The sequence below is a fragment of the Schistosoma haematobium genome, chromosome 3, assembly GCF_000699445.3.
Source record: "Schistosoma haematobium chromosome 3, whole genome shotgun sequence".
In the NCBI taxonomy this organism is placed as follows: domain Eukaryota; kingdom Metazoa; phylum Platyhelminthes; class Trematoda; order Strigeidida; family Schistosomatidae; genus Schistosoma; species Schistosoma haematobium.
Window position 1 is genome coordinate 37303659 of NC_067198.1, and position 19296 is coordinate 37322954.

Genomic DNA, 19296 nt, shown 5'->3' on the forward strand with positions numbered 1-19296 from the left:
CTATCCAAAGAAATATTTGATCTTATAATCATCTAGATACCTTACACATTTGTATATTCATATTTAGATATAGAAATATATACACACTATACACTTCATCATCATCGTTAATGTGATGTAAATCTATCTATTAATGAAAGTGCGTGTGTATTATTTCATGGGAGTGTAGTCTAACTAACCTATCATGAGGAAATTCACCAATTTCCTTATTGATCAGATAACAACATGGAGGGAAACTGTTTTATTTCTTTCCTTTTTCAATCAAAGATAAACTATCCCACCATTTTGAATGACATTTAGTACATCATTTGTTTATTTGAAAGCAAATATTGGTACAAAGAGGCACCAAATATGCGCTACGTGATAACAGTGAGAATGTGAAGAGATAGAGAATGTAAAGCGCGCATAAGAAAAAGGGGGACAATAACGAACAGAAATTAGTGTATGGTTGTGAAATAATAATAATGAGAGGGGTAGTTCAGTTAGCAGAGGTACAACCAGAAAGAATTCTTTCAGTGAAATAATTCCCTCTAACTTTCAAAGAGAAAGTAAAAGAAAGTTACGGCAGGAATGCCACTGGCTTCTATTCTGGGCCATATCTGATAAAGTCTCAAGCCAACGTGTTGCACTATCTCCAGGACCCCAATCAGGCAGTCATGAAGGACCGACATATGCTAGTCCTATACAACTTCCTATCATACCACGACACCATGGTCACACACTGACCACCTCTTCACTTTTCCAACCAGTTCCAGTATCAGCAAATAACGCGCGATGTGGGATCCTCTGGAGCGACATTCCTGGTACATATCCAAGCCACCGAAGTCGGTGTTTTAATGTGGTGACGCCAAAATGAACTGTCGTCACTGTTTCCGAACGCATGGTGCATGTCACCGAACTGAGCACTTTTGAAGTGCGAAGCATATACCATACCTACAAACACTGATTGCCAGCTCATTAAATGCGGATTGCATGGCTTAGGTATTATCGCACAGCAAAACAATATCATCTACACACGCAAGGTCGAGAAGTATTTCTCCAGGCAGCAGATCTACACCGCCACTACTTACATCTAATCAGGGCTGTTTCCATAACATCGATAGAAAAGTGTGAAACCACTGCACGAATGGAACAATTGAGAAAGGTGGTTGTATGCTCCCACTCTATCTGAGGTATTTGTAAATATGATTTTCAAGATTTTAATGAGATCCTCAGACACACCCTTCAATATACAATTCCAGAGAACAGTCCTGTCCGACGAATCGGAGACAGCCCTGATGTCAAGAAACATTACGATTGTTGGTTTTTAGTAAATATGACGGTGTTCTAACATTTGGCGGAGGGTGAAGATATGGTTGATACATCCTCTGTCAGAAAGAAAACCAGCCTGCTCATCGCGAATCAATCTCTCTGGGTTTTGAACAACCCACGAAGAATAACAAAAGCCAATAGTTTGGACGCGATCGGAAGTAGATTTATTCTTCGATAGTTCTTGCATAGGTGACGTGAATGCTTTTTAAAAATAGGGACGATTATCGACTCATTCCATGATGTTAGAACACTCTCCAACTGTCAAACCTTTGTAAACAACACAGTCACTTCCTTAAAGAAATAAGCTTTTTTCTTGAGAATACTATGGACAGTTCAGTCGCATGTCACCACTCGCTTCGGCGGTACATATACTAAAAATGGAACGATACAGAGAAGATTAGCATGGCCCCTGCACAAAATCGTGGGGCGTTCCATATTTTCTAAACTCCATTCTCACCTCCCAAATCCACACTACCTGTCATCACAACCACTCGGTGTGGTGGTTGATGCCACAGAGTTTACTCACTCTCCATCCTCCCTGATTCACCAACAGTGGGCTACACGTTCAATTCTCAGAGTCACCGCGGACTGACGAGTGGTGATCAGTGAGTGGGTGGTGACATGTGACTATTGACAGTTAAACGAGATCTACTAAAACAATTGTGAAAAAGCAGATTAGTATCGGTTTCAGATTATTTACGTATATTAGCGTATATACCAAAAAGTCCTTGAAACAATATTTCATAAATGAAAGGATTGCAATTATATCCTACAAATAGTTGAGTGTTATTGACAGGAACTAGTTTAATTAGCGATCATAATCTTAGGTCTCTATTAGATGAGTTTACAGTGACTCTAATATAAAATTTGATTAATAATGTGATGTGGACTGGGTAATCCCACTGGACAGTTTACTCTTCTATGGAACTAATCAGCATGAATTTTTTAATCACTTTTTCATCATAATTGTTAATTAAAATGTACATAAATACTTTTTAAAAATAATAATTGATCACAATTACGGGCTATCTATTTTCTGATATTCTTGCCACTTGGTGAGATAAAGTAATGCGGATAACAGTCGTCGTTTTTCTCAAAACGGCAACAAGATATCTGCTATACTCTAATTTTGATCTCGCTGTATGATCTTAAATGTTTTCTGCAAATTCAAAGGGCTCAGTGTGAAAGGGTTCATCGAAAGATTTGATATGATCGAAAGAAAAGTCAATTTTCTATTGATTTACTCATTATGAGTTTTGTTCAAGATTACTTCCGCTTTGATTCAATGTAATGATTACTCAATGTAGTATTTGTTTTCTTTTCTCGTATGATATTTTATTCTGTATAATATACGATATTCTTGTATTCCATTGACATGAACTATGCTTAGTAAGTGATTTGTTATAACTCTAAGCATTTTTCATACATGTGATTACATTCTAATTACTAATCAAAATGGGTGTACAATCAATATATAAATGAGTGTATTTTCTTTGTGTTCTTACTTTCGCGTCGTGGGAATCGCAGAAGTCCCTCGTTCCGAGTATAAGTGATAAGCGTTTCCGACATAACAATCAGCGACGACCAGATACAAAAAGTAGCATTAAAAGAGCTAAGACAAGCATTCAAACGACAAGTTCTTTCTACCTGCTTATTTATACTGTGAACTAAGTATTTATCATCAAAATAAATGATGAATCCTATTTAGGTTGAATACCGAGAACACTCTGAATAAAAATTCTAGAGCTTCATTCATCCTAAGTTATAGTTTATTCTCAATATTGTTTTATGGAAGTTGTTCAGTTGATTAGACGATAGAATGCATGCCCTTCATGGTCTTTCCCAATATCGGTGTCTACATTTGATTTAAATGTTTGTTCACTTGAAATTTAAACTACGAACATCTCAAGGAAGCACATTACTGATGAACTTGACAATACGATGTTATCAACATACCCCATGAGTTATTTTATTTTCGATTTGTCATTATTATTGTTTGACTAGTATACTCTTCACTAACGAGAGTAAATTTGTCTTTTGTGGTTTGATACTTAAAGGTTCATTGGTTAATCGGTTGAACTCATTATGTGTATAAATAAAACTTACCAAGTAGAAATAATTGTTGCTATGGGCTCTAACTCACTGCTTCTAATCACCTTATTTTATGAATAATTTTAACTCTATTTTCAATCTTTTCTCGTATTTATTCGATTTGAAATGGTTTATATTATCCCGTTGTTGATATTTTTGACTGAAATTTAATTAGTCTTGGTGGGTACGTGGGCATCCTGTGCGAATTATTTCGATATAGCTACTATAACACAAGTTGATATAGAATAGATGTAATGTAGTTAGCAGTGGGATCCAGCATTGGGTATTTGAACTCAGTAGCTAAGTGGACAACGCGACTCCGTTTTAAGTAAACGGTCTTGGGTTGGAGTTCCAGAATAAAAATCAACTATGGGATTCAGGTACATCCATCTAACAATGTAATTTGTTCCTCTTTTTAAAGAATAAGGTTTCCTTACTTTTATATGCAACACAGGATACTAATAGATGATATGATGTTCGTACGCGTGACGAAGAGCTTGTCAGTTGTAGAATCAGACTTCCTTATAAATATACTCTTCATTTCTTTCTTTCTTGCTATCTCTCTCTCGTTCCCTCTCAGTTGGCATTAGACAAAGCATTAGCATTAAATGAATCGATTATTTCTAAAGAAAAGATGGCAACAATGTCAAATGAAGAGAGGTTACAATCTGCTTGGTCTTCTATGGTTGATGTATTAGTTTCAGCGTATTATGATTTGACAGATAGTTTAGCTTATTTTCTTACACGTCATGTACCTGATCATAAAGCAGCTGTTTTTGGTGGAATCAATAAAAATATAAATCATAGTAATGAACTATCAGTGAATAATAATAACAGTGAAATGATAACAAATGGTCATTTCTTAATTTCAACTTCATTAATACATGAATCGAATGGTACATCATTGGCACCGAAATCAACGAATTTAAAATTGACTAATTCCTCTGGACATACTATTATTTCTATTGCTACCTCAAATGTTGAACAAGCAGACGACCAAGAAGATTGGATCATTAAAGCTAGAGGAAGATTAAATAATCTATCTAATAATGCATTTATCGTAAGTTCATCGTTTGTTTGTTCGTTCGTTCATTCGTTTTTCTTCCAAAATGTAAAACGTTTCGTGTGCTTCATAAAAATTTTCCCAATTTATACACTTTAATAAAAAAAAGAACAAATTTCGTAGTAGAATAACACAAATTCATTTATTTCATGGATTCTCCTCAGCTGCTTAAAACCTGAAACCATTAAAACGAAGTGTACATACTTTATATATGAAGTGTCCAGAATGAATTGAGTTAGAATCTGGAGATGGAATAATATTAAGAGATAATAATATGGAATAATTAACATTATTCAAACGTTCGCTTTATTCATAAGTATTCTAGGAGAGCATATAAATGGAAATTATTTTTAAACTGAAGATAGATTATATAATATAGACTAGTTGAGCAACTAGTTTAATTCGAACTTAGTTGTTGGTGTTTTTATACAAAACCAAATGCTTATTGCGATGATTAAATGTGGACAAATACCCGCTTTATTTGATCTCTGATCATCTTTACCAGTTTACATGTACGTTCCAAAGCACGTAAAATGATTGTCGACGCATGTTAATGGATGAAATAATCTAGCTGTTGTTTCTGCTTTCCTTTTTCTACTTTGATAATTATTAGCCAAATATCAGTTAGTTGTAAACAGCATCGAACCTAGTACATATTTGTTTCGCTTCAAGTTGCTATACCACAATGGGCAGTACAGTAAGATAAAATTATCAAAGCAAATCCCATGGTAGTAGAGGTAGTAAAAGTATCAGTGATACTAGAAAACATTGTGGATAGACAGTATGACTCACGAAGAAAGAATGGATTTGTGGAATAGAAATAAAAGTGTTTTAAGGGAAATAATAAATATCTAGATCATTGAGAGCGGTTCTGAGTCATGTCACCTAACGCCTCCAGCCACTGGTCACAATAATCTCATGGATCATAATCAGGTCGTCTACACATACATATACAACTGAGTCCGATAGTCAATAACTCTATAGACTGATACCACTTCTTAGTTTAAGCATTTTTTGAAATAAGTTTTCCGAATTGTTAGTAAGCAACGATGGAATCACATTAATAAAATTGTCTTAAATGCCTTACTCTTACGTTGGACATCTGTGCGATCAAGGTTAGACCTTTCAATTATCACTAGTCATAATTATGAGGCTGTGTATTACAGTTGTGAAGAAATGTGTTCAAATCGTTACACTAAATGGAACCATTATCCAACGCCTCATAGTGTTAACTACATAAATATTCACACTCTTTCACTATTGCACTGAAGTGTTTTTTAGCTATGTATTTTCTACTCCAAAATATTAGTGTGAGCTGTGAATACACTCCTTAGTTTTATGTATTGAAGAAGTTAGGGAATTTCTCCCCAATTTACTTATATTCGTGTTTTGATAACCTTGGACTGGATTGGTCTTTTGTAACTAGAATCTGGTGAATTATTATAGGGAATGAAGAACTCAGGCAGGGAAAGACCAATTTATTAGTTAATGCAAGGTTACAGAATGTCCTGGTAAAATACGAAAATCATACATTAAATACTTCATTTGCACATCTTCTATCAGTTGTCTCTTATAAAACTTCATCATTTCTTCCTTCCTTTAATTATTACATCGGAAGTTTTTAGGGTCACCTTACAATAAGGGCTCTATTATTGAATAACGATAATTCAAATTTATGTGATAACGAGTGTTAGTAAGTATAAAGTTTACAACTACTAGCTTATTATTATCTTCATCTCCCGGAAATAAGCATACAATTTGATATTATCATAGCTCAAGTAGTTTGATAAATAATGCATTGATATTTGAAACAATAAGTACTGGGTTTGTGTCTTATCGTGAACAGCAATATTAGAATACAAGTACATCCAACTGACAGGATCCGAAAACAGGATGAAATACGCTTCCTGACCTTCATTGCTAACCATTCCAACTCTGTGATACACTATATAACATTAAATCATCCTCTCAAAGAATAATCCGTGTATCAACATAGTCTACTTACTTACTTACGTCTGTTACCCCTCATGGAGCGGCGCTTGCTTCTTGATAAAGTTTGTTGATTTACTCGATTTATATCCTATCCACTCCCAGCATCTTTTCCCAATTTCCTTCTTATCTGGAACCTAGTTTGTTCTCTCGCACAGGTAGTTCTTCAAGTTTCAGCTCCTTAGAGTAGAACTGTCTTGACGTTCGTATTGAAGAATCTCAATTTGATATTGGTTGACAGTTCCAAATGTTCTTTAATTGTAGAAATGCTGACCTTGCTTTGCTTGTTCTTGCCTTTACATCTTCATCGGATCCTTTTTGTTAGTCAGTAATGCTGACAATAATATATATATCTTCCTAACGTTATGTAATTTATGAAATAAAAGGCAAGATTGCTTATTTGAAAGTCAACAGTATACATAACTACCTCAATTTCATACTTTACATCGCGGATTCATCTTAGTTAGACAATCATCCAAAACCAGGGAGCATTGGTCAGCTGCTATGTCTTAGTAGGGAACTCCTCAGAATTACACATCCATGTCGTCTCACCGTTTATCCAGCCCAGGATATTTAGGTGTCGTATTAAGCGCTTATCCTCCTAACTTCAATCAGTTTGTGTTACCTGGTCTGTAGCGACAACTGAAGGTCCTGGGTTCGATAAACAGTGCGAGGACATAGATGTACACTTCTGAGGAGTTCCATACTAAGACATAACAGCTGACCAATGCTCCCTGAATTTTGATGAGTGTCTAACTGATATCATTTTGTGATGTCAGCTATAAAATTAAACAATCTCTACAAACCCACTTTAATTATTAAATAATCACTTAATATGTAGGTTCTTACAAATATTCGTGTTGGTTCTTGTTGGAAAGTATTTATTTATTTATTTAAACACATGAACATTCGTACAAAAAGGCACCAAATATATGTGCTCCACACTTCGTCACTCGCTTTGTGTGAATCCTGAAATACTGCCCGTGCGCCCAAACAGAAGCAGGAGGTTTTCTTAAGGGGCCACACTTCGAGTCTTCGATCTAAAGGTCTAATCCACAAAGCAATGGAGCGACGTGGGGAGATGCATTCCCATAGTAGCCGGGGACCAAGAATTGGTTCATATTCCATTTGTTCCTTCAGGATCCTGGAGCTCATGTGCACTATTGATGTGGAATCAGAGTTCTCTCCTAGGTGAACTCTTCGTGTCCGCCAACCCGGTTAAAGCGCCGGACACTCGGTTTTCGTCTTCTCAATTTCGTAAACAAGGGACTTCATTGTCAGTGATTGTCTACGCGTGGCCATGTGAGAGTATTCTGAGAGGGAGAGATGACTCTTCACCCTCAGTCGTACCAGGTCATTTGAGGGCTGTTAAAAGCGTATAGAACGTAAAACCAATTATAAAGGTTGAGTTATTGTTCTTTAGATAAATTAGTTTTCATGGTTTTAATCAATTATTTCATATTTGTCAATTTGCTTAATTCTAACCTAAAGCTTTCTAGGTATTTATTCATTAATATTCTATGTTTTTGGCGTTTTTAAAAAAATTTAATTAGCATACAATTAACGATATAAATAAGTCGTTCAATTTTGAAACAAAAATTTCACAAAAATAAACATCTATTGAGACTTCAGTTGTGCTTATTTTCATATTTATGACCAATCACATGAATTACAAACCGAAATAAATAGTACTTGTAATCACTTATTATGGTCTAATTGACGATATTTAGATAAAGCGGATATTTACTTGTCTTGTTTATCCAATGAAAAAGAATAACAGTAATAAAATTCATAGAATAATTGTTAGTGAGATGTAAGTTTCTAGGTTCCACTCAAGATAAATCTATGCCAACAGAAACAACTAATCAATTGAAGTCGTTTGTATTTACAATTTGGAGAATAGACAAAACTATAAGAACAATGCTTAAATATTTACTGCTACATTTCATAATTAAAAGTTTAGCTGTCTGTCATCAAGAAAGCATATATCGAACTGTGATGATAATTATCATTTGGATAATTATTGATTTCAGTGAAGAATTGAATTGAATCGCATATCCATTGCACAAGTGGTTGGTTGTCTAAACTCAGTAGCTAAGTGAATAGCACGATGCCATTTGAAGTAAACGGTGCTGGGTTGGAGTTCCGGAGTGAAAATCAACTCTGGGATTCAGGTACATCCATCTGACAAGTTCCAAACAGGACGAAATATGTGTCCTGGATTTCACTGTTAGCTACATTTTATTTGTTCTATATCAATTTGTTTCTTGATGGCTTTATCTAAGTAATCCCACATACCAACCAAGACTGAACCAATTTTAGTCAAAAATAACGGGATAACTTAAAACATTTCAAATTTGATAATAGAAACTAGTTATAAAATCGAATTTTTAAGGGATTAATTTATCGACGACTGTGTAAACGTATGGGGTACATAGGAAGTTATATGACAAACCAATGAAATACTAGATAAGACGGTAACATTTTGATTATACTGTGAATTAGTGAAAGAAATCAATTAAAAAAAGAGAAGTGTTTCATTATTCCTTCAAAGTTGATAATCAAATAAATAATTCTTTTTGTAAAAAAGTTACCGCATCTATTCTAATAAACATTTGAGAATAATTCACAGTACACGTGTTTAAATTTTGATGAAATAAGAATAAACACAACAAGAGTGTATATTATAAATGTGAGAATCTTTTTGAGTCATCTATAACTCTATTTACAACCATGTCAACAATTTCTAAAGAAAGATGCGTTTAAATCTAATGGATAATATCTTTTCATGAACTATCAAACTATTTGTAGGTATCATTACCGAGGTTTGATTTGATAATTTCGAATGAATTGAGCATTGGGTAGATTGTTATAAATAAATAGCATATTTGCCACTACTTCTGAAGTAGTGACTTACACTAAGCCACGAAACGTCAGAAAATCTAATTTTTCTACTCATTGGGATATTACAAATATACTAGTTATTTATATCAAACTATTTGAAAAGACATGTATTAATGATGCTTAAACAACACATATACTTTGTAATACACTCGATTTTACATTCAAAATTATTTGTTCATGTCTTCTGGGTTTTTTTTAAATGACTAAAAACAGTAGAGATTTTCATAGTCTTTTTTATCGCTTACTTATGTTAATCTTAATACTTCCATTTAACCGAGTTGATTTAGTGTGGACTTACGCTGAAAAAGAAAACATGTGTTTGATCGTGATCTAGTCAAATTAAAAACTTTAATTCAATTATGTTTTTAATGTTTCAGTCAATACTTTTATTTCTCCGTAGACGTTCCATGTTCACATGTAAATTGAATTTCATTTCACTTCTTCAGTTTCCTCCAACAAATAAACTTTCTTTTTAAATGCGTGGTGATGATGTTTGAAGCGAACGGTACTGGCCTCTAGTTCCTAAGTGAACATCAAATTTGGGGTGCAGGTACATCCAGCTGAAGTGTCCCAAACAGGACGAAACATGCGTTCTAGATTCCACTGCTAGCCACCATCTCTATTTGCTTATAAATCTTGTGTATATTAAAACAAAAATCAAATGACTTCTCTTATACTAATTGTAAGTTAACAAATTCAACTTTCGATCATGAAAAAGAAACCATTTTTGACAGACATTTTGGGCTAGCTGTTCTTTTTTCTATTTCTATTCATTTGATTGTAACGCAATTCGATTAAATTTTGTAATTTCCTTATGAAAAGTACGTCAAGTTCAATTCGTTATGCAAACATTCAGGAAAAAGTTTATTTTAAATCATAAGTAAGTTTAAAATATAAATTTAATATTTTTGTAAGTAGTATTTAAATTGAAGTGAAAATGTTGTTCATACAGAAATGAAGTTAGACGATTGAATCGGTTACTGTACAACGATTTCTTTGGTAACCATTTTTAAAAAAAAATAATGAAGTACACAATAAAATACCTGGTTTATTTTTTAATGTGAATCGTGTTTATTCCCCTTTGATTACAGGATTTATGTATTGATGTATATGATGAAGCAGATCGTCGTTTAACAAATTCATTTCTTGAAAATCTGGATACATTTAATAATCAGAAACATTTAAACAACTATTCAGTATTCAATGGTTCTAATGTTAGCAAGACTGATGCAGACGAAAACAATGAAAACAATAACAACAACGTCAGCACAAAGAATGAACTACATAATAGTATCGTTAAAGAGACCAGACCTGACTCTAGACCATCTTTACATAAAACAACAACACTACGTCAAACATCTGCAATTACTAATTTAACGCTATTTTTTCTACCTCCAAATACAACTTATTCATCAGTACGTAATCAAGCACGTCAAAAATTAGGTCGACTATCTACCATTGAATTTCATACTTTAACATTAGATGTTCTCACTGAAGCATCGATACGTTTATTGCCATTATTTTTACCATTGACCAATGTAATAAATCCGACTAGTACAGCTGTTACTGCTCCAGCTACAACGACTGTTGAAATGTCTTTCAAAAAATCACGAAAAACACACCATTCATATACAGACTATTTTAATACAGATAAACGACAACAATTGAATGAATTTATTGTTGCGCGTCGTAACGGTCCTTTACCATCGTTACCATCACCTAAGACAAAAGATAATCATATAGATGATGTTGGACGTTTACATAGTACTAATAATAGTGATGGTAGTAGTAGTCCATGTGATAATTTAAATAAACAATTGAATAATGAATGTAATGATATTTTACAAGAAACATTGATTTCAGAGAATTTACCAGATAATGAAAATTTACGATTAGAAATGTCATCCTCATCATCACCACCGGTGAATGCAAAAAGTGAAATTTTATTGGAGAAATTCGTTCGTTCTCGTGATGACCCTGTATATGATCAGGTAAGTGGTAATTGTAGAGAAAAATCTCGTCACTTTGTCTAATTACAGTTTTCTATTTCTATTTATTAGTTTAAACCTATTGTGTTGAACATCTAACCTGAAAATACTTAATACGTTAATGATCAACAAATACAGAAAATTATGTTGCCGGTAAGGTTAATGAATGCTCTTAATGATGATGAACTAATCATTAATAACTCGTTTCCATATCATCTGTATTCATTCATTCACTCACTCACTAACTCACACACTCACTAATTAACTAATTAGATGAATTGTTACACTTCACAAAAGTACAGTAAAAGAAAAAAACTGAGTAGTTAAATATCAAAGAGATCATGATAGTTGTAATATCAGGGTTAGCGAAATTCCCCGGTACAGCCGACGGTGGGGAGGTTCTGCTCTTTCTCCAGAAATACTTATGGACACGCGTATATAGCCACTATCAGGGAAGTCATACCCACCACTTCGGGATGAGGGTGCTGTTTACGAAGTTGAGAGGACAGAAAGCGAATGTCCGCCGCCTGGATTGCGTTTGCGGCTACAGACGATTCATCTAGGGGAGTTGAACATGGTGTAGATGGGTTCCAGGATACTAAGGGAACGTATGGCATATGAGCCTATTATTGGTCACCGGCTATCATATGACCGCACCTTTTAACGTTGCTCCATTGCCTTGTGGATTAGACTTCTAGGTCAAATATTCTGGGAGTGGCCTCCTAAGAAAACCGCCTGCTTCGGTTTGGGGACCCATTTATTTATTTATTTATTTGGACACATGAATATTGGTACAAGAGAGCGCCAATATATATGCGCCATACAGAACAATGAAAATTCGAAGAGGAATACAAAGAAAGAAAAAAAAGCTAAGGAGCACAAAAAAAAGAGAGAACAATAACGAAGAGATTGGTGTAAGGTAATGTGCTAGTAATCAGGGAACGCAAAGGTACAATCGGAAGAAATCTTTCAGGTAAGGGATACACAACCACTTTTTATGAAGAATGTAAAAGAAGGTTACAGCAGGATCGCCACTGGCTTCTATTCTGAGCCATATCTGATAACGTCTCTAGCCACTGTGTAGCACCACCTCTCGGACCCCAACCAGAGAGTCGTGAAGGACCGACACAAGCCAGCCCTCCACAGCTTTCTTTCATACGACGACACCATGTCATACACTGACCACCTCTCCGCTTCTTCCAACCAGTCCCAGCGTCGGTAAATAATGCACGATATGGAATTCTGTGGGACGACATTCGTGGAACATGTCCAAGCCACCGAAGTCGGTGTTTCAAGATAGTGACACCAATTGAATTATCATCTCTGTGCCCGAACACACGATGCCGAACCTCTGCATTACTGACATGGTGTTGCCACTGGATGTTAGCAATCCTTCGGAGGTAACGATGATCAAACACAGAGAGTCGTCTAACATTCTCAACTCGGAGAGACCAGGTTTCACAAGCATAGAGCAAAACTGCTCTCACCGACGCGTTGTAGATCCGACCTTTTACAGCCAGACTAACATCACGAAGGCGCCAGAGGTGGCCCAGATTGGCATAAGCCGCTCTGGCTTTCACTATTCGTGCATTGATCTCATCACTCACACCCCCACCAGCACTTATGCAGCTACCCAGATACACGAACTTCTCGACTACGTCTATCTGCTCACCATCCAGGGTGAGTACAGGATTGGAATCCTGCCAGTCTTGTAGAAGTACTTTGCACTTCAAAGGTGCAAAGCACATACCATACCTACGGACACTGATTGTCAACTGATTAAGTGCGGATTGCATGCCTTGGGCATTATCGCACAGTAAGACAATATCGTCCGCATACTCAAGGTCGAGAAGTCTTTCTCTAGGCAACAGATCTACACCACCATTACTTACGTTCATCAGAGCTGTTTCCAGAATGTCATCGATGGCAAAGTTGAAGAGGAATGGTGAGATTGGACAACCCTGCCTAACCCCACTGCTCGAATGGAACAATGGAGAGAGGTGGTTGTGTGCCCTCACTCTGCCTGAAGTGTTTGTATATAGGGCTTTTAGGATGTTAATAAACTTCTCAGGCACACCCTTCTTCAATAGACCATCCTAGAGAACAGCCCTGTCCAACGAATCGAAGGCAGCCCTGATGTCGAGAAATACTACGATTGTTGGCCTTTGATAAGTATGGCGGTGTTCTAACATTTGGCGGAGGGTGAAGATATGATCAATACATCCTCGACCAGAACGAAACCCAGCCTGCTCCTCGCGAGTCAATCTTTCTCGGGTTTTGAACAACCTACGAAGTATGACGGAAGCCAATAGCTTGGACGCAATCGGAAGTAGACTTATCCCCCGATAGTTGTTGCAGGAACGACGTGAACCCTTTTTAAAGATAGGGACAACTATCGACTCATTCCATGACGTTGGTACACTCTCTAGTTCCCAAACATTTGTAAACAACGTCGTCAATTCCTTAGTCAAAAAGTCACCACCATCTTTAAAAAGAGTCGGAGGTAAGTCATCTGAGCCAGGTGATTTGTAACGCTTCAAGAGTTGGAGTTCCTTGCGAACTTCCTCCTCGGTTGGTGGGTCAGTCGTCACCGGCCATGGAGGACAGGACAGTCTGACCGATGTTGCCGGATCAGCAGGCCAGTTGAACTGCCCTTCGAAAAATTCTGCCCATCGTCCAAGACGTCGATGGATGTTAGTGATTAGCATCCCATCATCCTCGCAGATTGTTTCTCTCACACCAGACTTCTTGCTGCCAGTGGCTCGGATGAGCTGGAAGAGCTTCCGGTAGTTACCAGATGCAGCTGCTGCTTCCAGCTCATTAGCACGCTTCGACCACCAGGCTTCTCGGTCCTTACGCAAGCTTTGCTCAATTTCCTTATGTAACATCCTTCGTTTATGGTCAAACTCACGGTCACCCGGAGTAGACCGACGGGCTTCAATGAGTTGTAAGGAACCTGCAGAAACCCAGTGCTTACAAGCGGGACGTTTCGCAAACCCACAACTGACTGTACCCGCCATTTTCATGGCGTCATGCAATTGCAACCAATGCTCATCTATACTTTTCGGTGTAGTGGTAGCTAGCCTAGAGGCTAGCTCGGTTGGATACTTACTTGCAACAGAAGTTGCAACCAGCTTGCTAATATCAATCCGTTGATGGCGGTCACTTCGTTGTCCACTGAAAAGTAAGGCAAGATTGGCGCAGACCAAGGCATGGTCAGAGTCCAGATAGGTACTCCAAAAGGAGCTGCAGTCTTGTACACAACCACGCCAGCGGTAGCTGATCGCGATGTGATCAATCTGAGTCCAGGCTTGAGATGCAGAGGGAGGACGACAGGTGGCACATAGGCGATGACTGTGCCGGAAGTTAGTGCTAGCCAGAAACAGGTTGTGGTCTGTGCACAGTTGCAGTAGACGGTCCCCGTTATCTGACCTGCGACCAACGAGTCTTCATCGGCCACCTAAACGACTCTCTTCTGTGCCTAGACGCCCGACCTGAGCATTCAAGTCTCCGGCTAGTACTACAATATCTGTCGAACGCACTTTCTGGAGAAGAACAGTTAACTGGTGGTAAAGCTCATCCTTGATTGCATCTGGGCTGCAATCTGTTGGGGCATAGGTGGAGATGACGAAAAGACATCGTTTCTAACGCCGATTTCTTCTCACTTTGATGGAACTCTCTAATCTAATAGCACATAACCGACTGTTGATGGGGATCCAATCGACTAGTGCTGCCTCAGCTCTAGCGCTCAGTGTGACACCAACGCCAGCAAGACCAGACGAAGATGCCACAGGGTCCTCGGATAAGCGCACGTAAAACAAGCTTTTGAAGTGACAGATGGAGATCGAATTTGTAGTACTTCACCAGAGTCTTGAATATGGGTCTCGGATTATTTATTTGAACACATATATATTGGTACAGGAGTGCGCCAAACATATATGCGCCACACAATTTCAGTTCATTAATTGCGTGTGGGCTGCGTTACTGCCCGGGTGCCCAGACCGAAGCAGGTGGTTATCTTAGGGGCCACACCTGAGCCTTTGACCTAAAGGTCTAACCCACAAGGCAGTGGAGCATCGTAAGGAGATGCAGTCCCATGGTAGCCGGTGACCAACGATTGGTTCATATGCCATTTGTTCCCGCAGGATACTGGAGCAGTCTCGGATAGATAGCAGACATCGATATTAAGACTTTCCAAAGACATAGCCAGCCCTATCTGTTGACCAACCTGCATAAGTGTGCGAACGTTGAAGGCTGCCAGTTTGAATGGCGCACGTGGTTTCAGAAAAACTGCTTCAGTACTCATATTCGATGGTAACATACAATTTTCGACCGGACAGTGACTCGAGAACGCTTAGATACAGTCGGATTTCCACCAAAGACGAGCCACTGTATAAGTATAAAAGAGGGTGAATAATGTGGATAATAATAATAATAATAATAATAATAATAATAACAATAATAATAGTAGTAGTAGTAATAATAATAATAGTATTAATAATGACAATAATAGTAATGATAATTATTTGAATTGATTGATTGTTTTTCGGAGCGAGAAAAGTAGTTGCCATAGTCATAGAGTTCATCGTTTGTGTGTGGGCTGTGATACTGCCCGGGTGCCCAAACCGAAGCAGGTGGTTATCTTAGGGGCCACTCCCCGAGCCTTTAACCTAAAGGTCTAACCCACAAGGCAGTGGAGCATCGTAAGGAGATGCAATCCCATGGTAGCCGGTGACCAACGATTGGTTCATACACCATTTGTTCCCGCAGGATACTGGAGCCCATGTGCACCATTGGTTTGTGATCCGGTTAAAGCGCCGGACATTCGCTTTTCGTCCTCTCATTTTCGTAAACAACACCCCCGCCACGAGAAGGCAATGAGTAGGACTTCCTTGGCAGAGGCTGTATACGCGTGGCCGTGTGAGAGTATTTCGAGAGGGAGAGCGGACTCACCCCACTCTCGGCCATACCAGGGCATTCGGGGGCAGGGAGTATCCCAGCCTACAAATAATTTTCTTCTTTTGGGGCATATATATTTTCTTGCCCTTTTGTACCGATGTTTTTGTGTTTATATACATGAAGAAATAAAATAGATAAATATGAAGACCATAGTTTGAAAAGAACGAATGCATTTACTAAACGGAACGTACGTAATGATATTGAAGATTAGTGTTTAGATGGAAATTAGGAATGAATTTATTCTGCATTATTACGATATATCCTTATTTATGCCATTTAATAACCACTTGATACAGTTTTCGTTAGCGAAAGGAAATTTACATTCATCATAAAAACTAGATAAGTTGAGGTCAACCTAGCAATTATCGTTTGATTATGCTTCCTTTCATTTATTCATAATGTTATCTCCTTATTTGTGTAGTACGTAGATTATCGGTGTACTACTGTATACGATTTTATATGTATTAAATAAATTAAGTGTTATAGTGAAATATCGACTTAAACAGTGTCAATTAATCATTTCTCATCTATATTTGATAAATTAGTTTTCATACAATTAACTTAAAATTATAAAGTAAATTACCTATTTAATTCTTTCTACTTTTCAAGGGTTCTCTAGCTATAGTGTGCTTTTGTTTCTTAGTGAAAAATGAACACATTCAACTTGAAAAGTTTTCTTTGAAACTAATTTACACATGATTCCTTGGAATTCTTATTGTTCAACCATTATTAGTATAGTTTTTCAAGTGCATTAAAAATCAGATAGAACTTAGTGCTTTATCATTTTATCATTTCAACATACAAGATAAATTTTAAGATTTACACCTACCAGTTATAAATTGTGAAATTTAATATTTATCCTTATCTCTCTGATACTGTTATAACTAAGTATTTAAAATGTACTGGCTTATTGATTAAGGTGTTAAACTTTCAACTGCCAAGTCCAAGATTCAAACCCAGTTCCTCTTATTTCACTTGGAGCAACCGGATAGTATCATTAACCCAAACACTTCAAGTGTGGCTCATACTCAAGTACCTGCTTAATGAGTCTGATTATATCATATGTATTCGTTAGAAGTTTTGGATTAATAAATCCAATGAATAATTCTGTTTGTTCAATCCCTCTCTAATATAGAAATACAGATATCATCAACATAGATTTTGGCACAGATGTGTGTTGTCTAAAGTTGCTACATTGGATTAGGATAAAGAGATAAGAATAACAAAATCGTCGAAGTGATGTAGTAGCAATGATATAAAGAAAGGTTCGACTTTGGAATACAGCTTGAAATGTATGTATGAAGAGAAACTGGAATTGACGATCGATAGGGAAGATGAAGAGTGAATGGATGTGGGTTATTGTGAACGGTTGTCAGCTATGCCACCTAAATTACCTAAACACTGATTACAGTTATCTCATGGACCTCAACTATGTAGTCAACATCTGCCAGAATGGCTCAGCCCAATAGTCAATGACGTAATGAACTGATACCACATTTTGTTTTAGTTGTGCCTAACATTTTTCGAACCTAGTACGTCATTAACAAGCATTGCTCGTGGACGTAGGTGGTGGTTAAGCCTACTTAACATATTTCCTAATCATTTCAGTCGATAAGTATTTACCACCTAAGAATAACACTTAAGAGAAATTTATTTCACTTTCAGTGATAAAAAATCATTAATAATTTACGCATAGCTTTGTACAATTGTTTTTAAATGGTTAATGTAAAATTGTTATTTAACCATATCGATCTATTGGGACCCCACATATTAATGCTACCATTTTTAACATCGTCATCATCAGTACACATACTATTTTTTTCTAGCGGTGTTTGTAATTATACTATTGGTGCAATTGAAGTGAATGTGTTATTCACAGGTATCATGAGTGAGTGAGAGAGAATAAGGCTTATTAGACCTTTAGTAGTTGAATGAATGGCTTTGATAATTACAAGAATATGTATAAATTTTTATGCAACAGATAGTTCATTTTGTTTTGTGACTTGAACATAAGCTCCAGTGAAACATTTAATTTATTTACATTAGTCGTTTGAATCTTCCCGTTAATGTTATGGACTACAATTAAGTAATCTTTTTTATATATAGTTCACCTGTGCGGATAGCCTCGATATTGACATTAAGTTACAAGCATTTTAAGTATCGTTCAATGGCGGCTGTCAGTGAAATCCAGGACGGGCGCCTGGTTCTATTAGTTATTCATCAGCTGCATGTACCGAGACTCGAACTCGTTATCTCCGGCTTCAAACGCCCAACCTCACACTTTGCCAACCTTAATGTTGGGGATGCTAAATCCCCAGAAATCACTTGGTGAACTTTTTTTTTGTAATTTTATTTCGAAAATTTGAATCCCTCGCTCTCGCTTTAAAAACACACATTCTTACCTTCAGATTGTATTTCCCACTTGAAAGAACCATAAATGTCATTGGCTCGTTCTCTCTTTTAATATGCTATTTTGTGATGTTTCCCAAATACGTTTTTATGCTGTATGCATATACGCTTGCATTGTGTGGTTGTCATTGTCCGTGCTTCTGTCTGCTTGTGGGATGTACCTTTCCCTCATGTGAACCATGTCTTCTCTATCTAATTAGCGCGGCTGGGACACATCGGAATATTTAAGCTTGTCTTGTCGTTGCGTCTCTGACCCTTCGTTCCGTTCACCGATCAGGTGATCTCATAATCTTTTCAAACATAACACTTATTTGTCGAATTTGATTATTTATTATTAGAAAATAAATTGTGTAGTTATTGTTGTATATTTTGCCTAGTCAGATTGTGAATATTACTGAAAACAAAATTTAATCACTGCTAATAATAGTAATGGTAACAATACTGAATCATGAATACACACTGTTAAGGTGTCTTATACATTATTATTAATGTACTATCTAACAATATCATTCAGTTTATGTTCCTCGTTTCAAATAGAAATAATTTGTAAAAAAAAATAAGCGTAAACTTTGAGTGTAAACA

General features: G+C 36.7%; 1 protein-coding gene across 1 annotated transcript in view; it reads left to right on the forward strand.

The window, feature by feature from the left end:
• The window catches only part of ABCA3_11 (ATP-binding cassette sub- A member 3), a 52025-nt gene that overhangs the window by 10487 nt on the left and 22242 nt on the right, over window positions 1-19296 (forward strand). Inside the window, exons 5-6 of the mRNA XM_051213794.1 lie at window positions 3983-4462; window positions 10450-11349. Of these exons, the coding sequence (XP_051069796.1) occupies window positions 3983-4462; window positions 10450-11349 (1380 nt within the window). The remainder of the gene's footprint in view (window positions 1-3982; window positions 4463-10449; window positions 11350-19296) is intronic.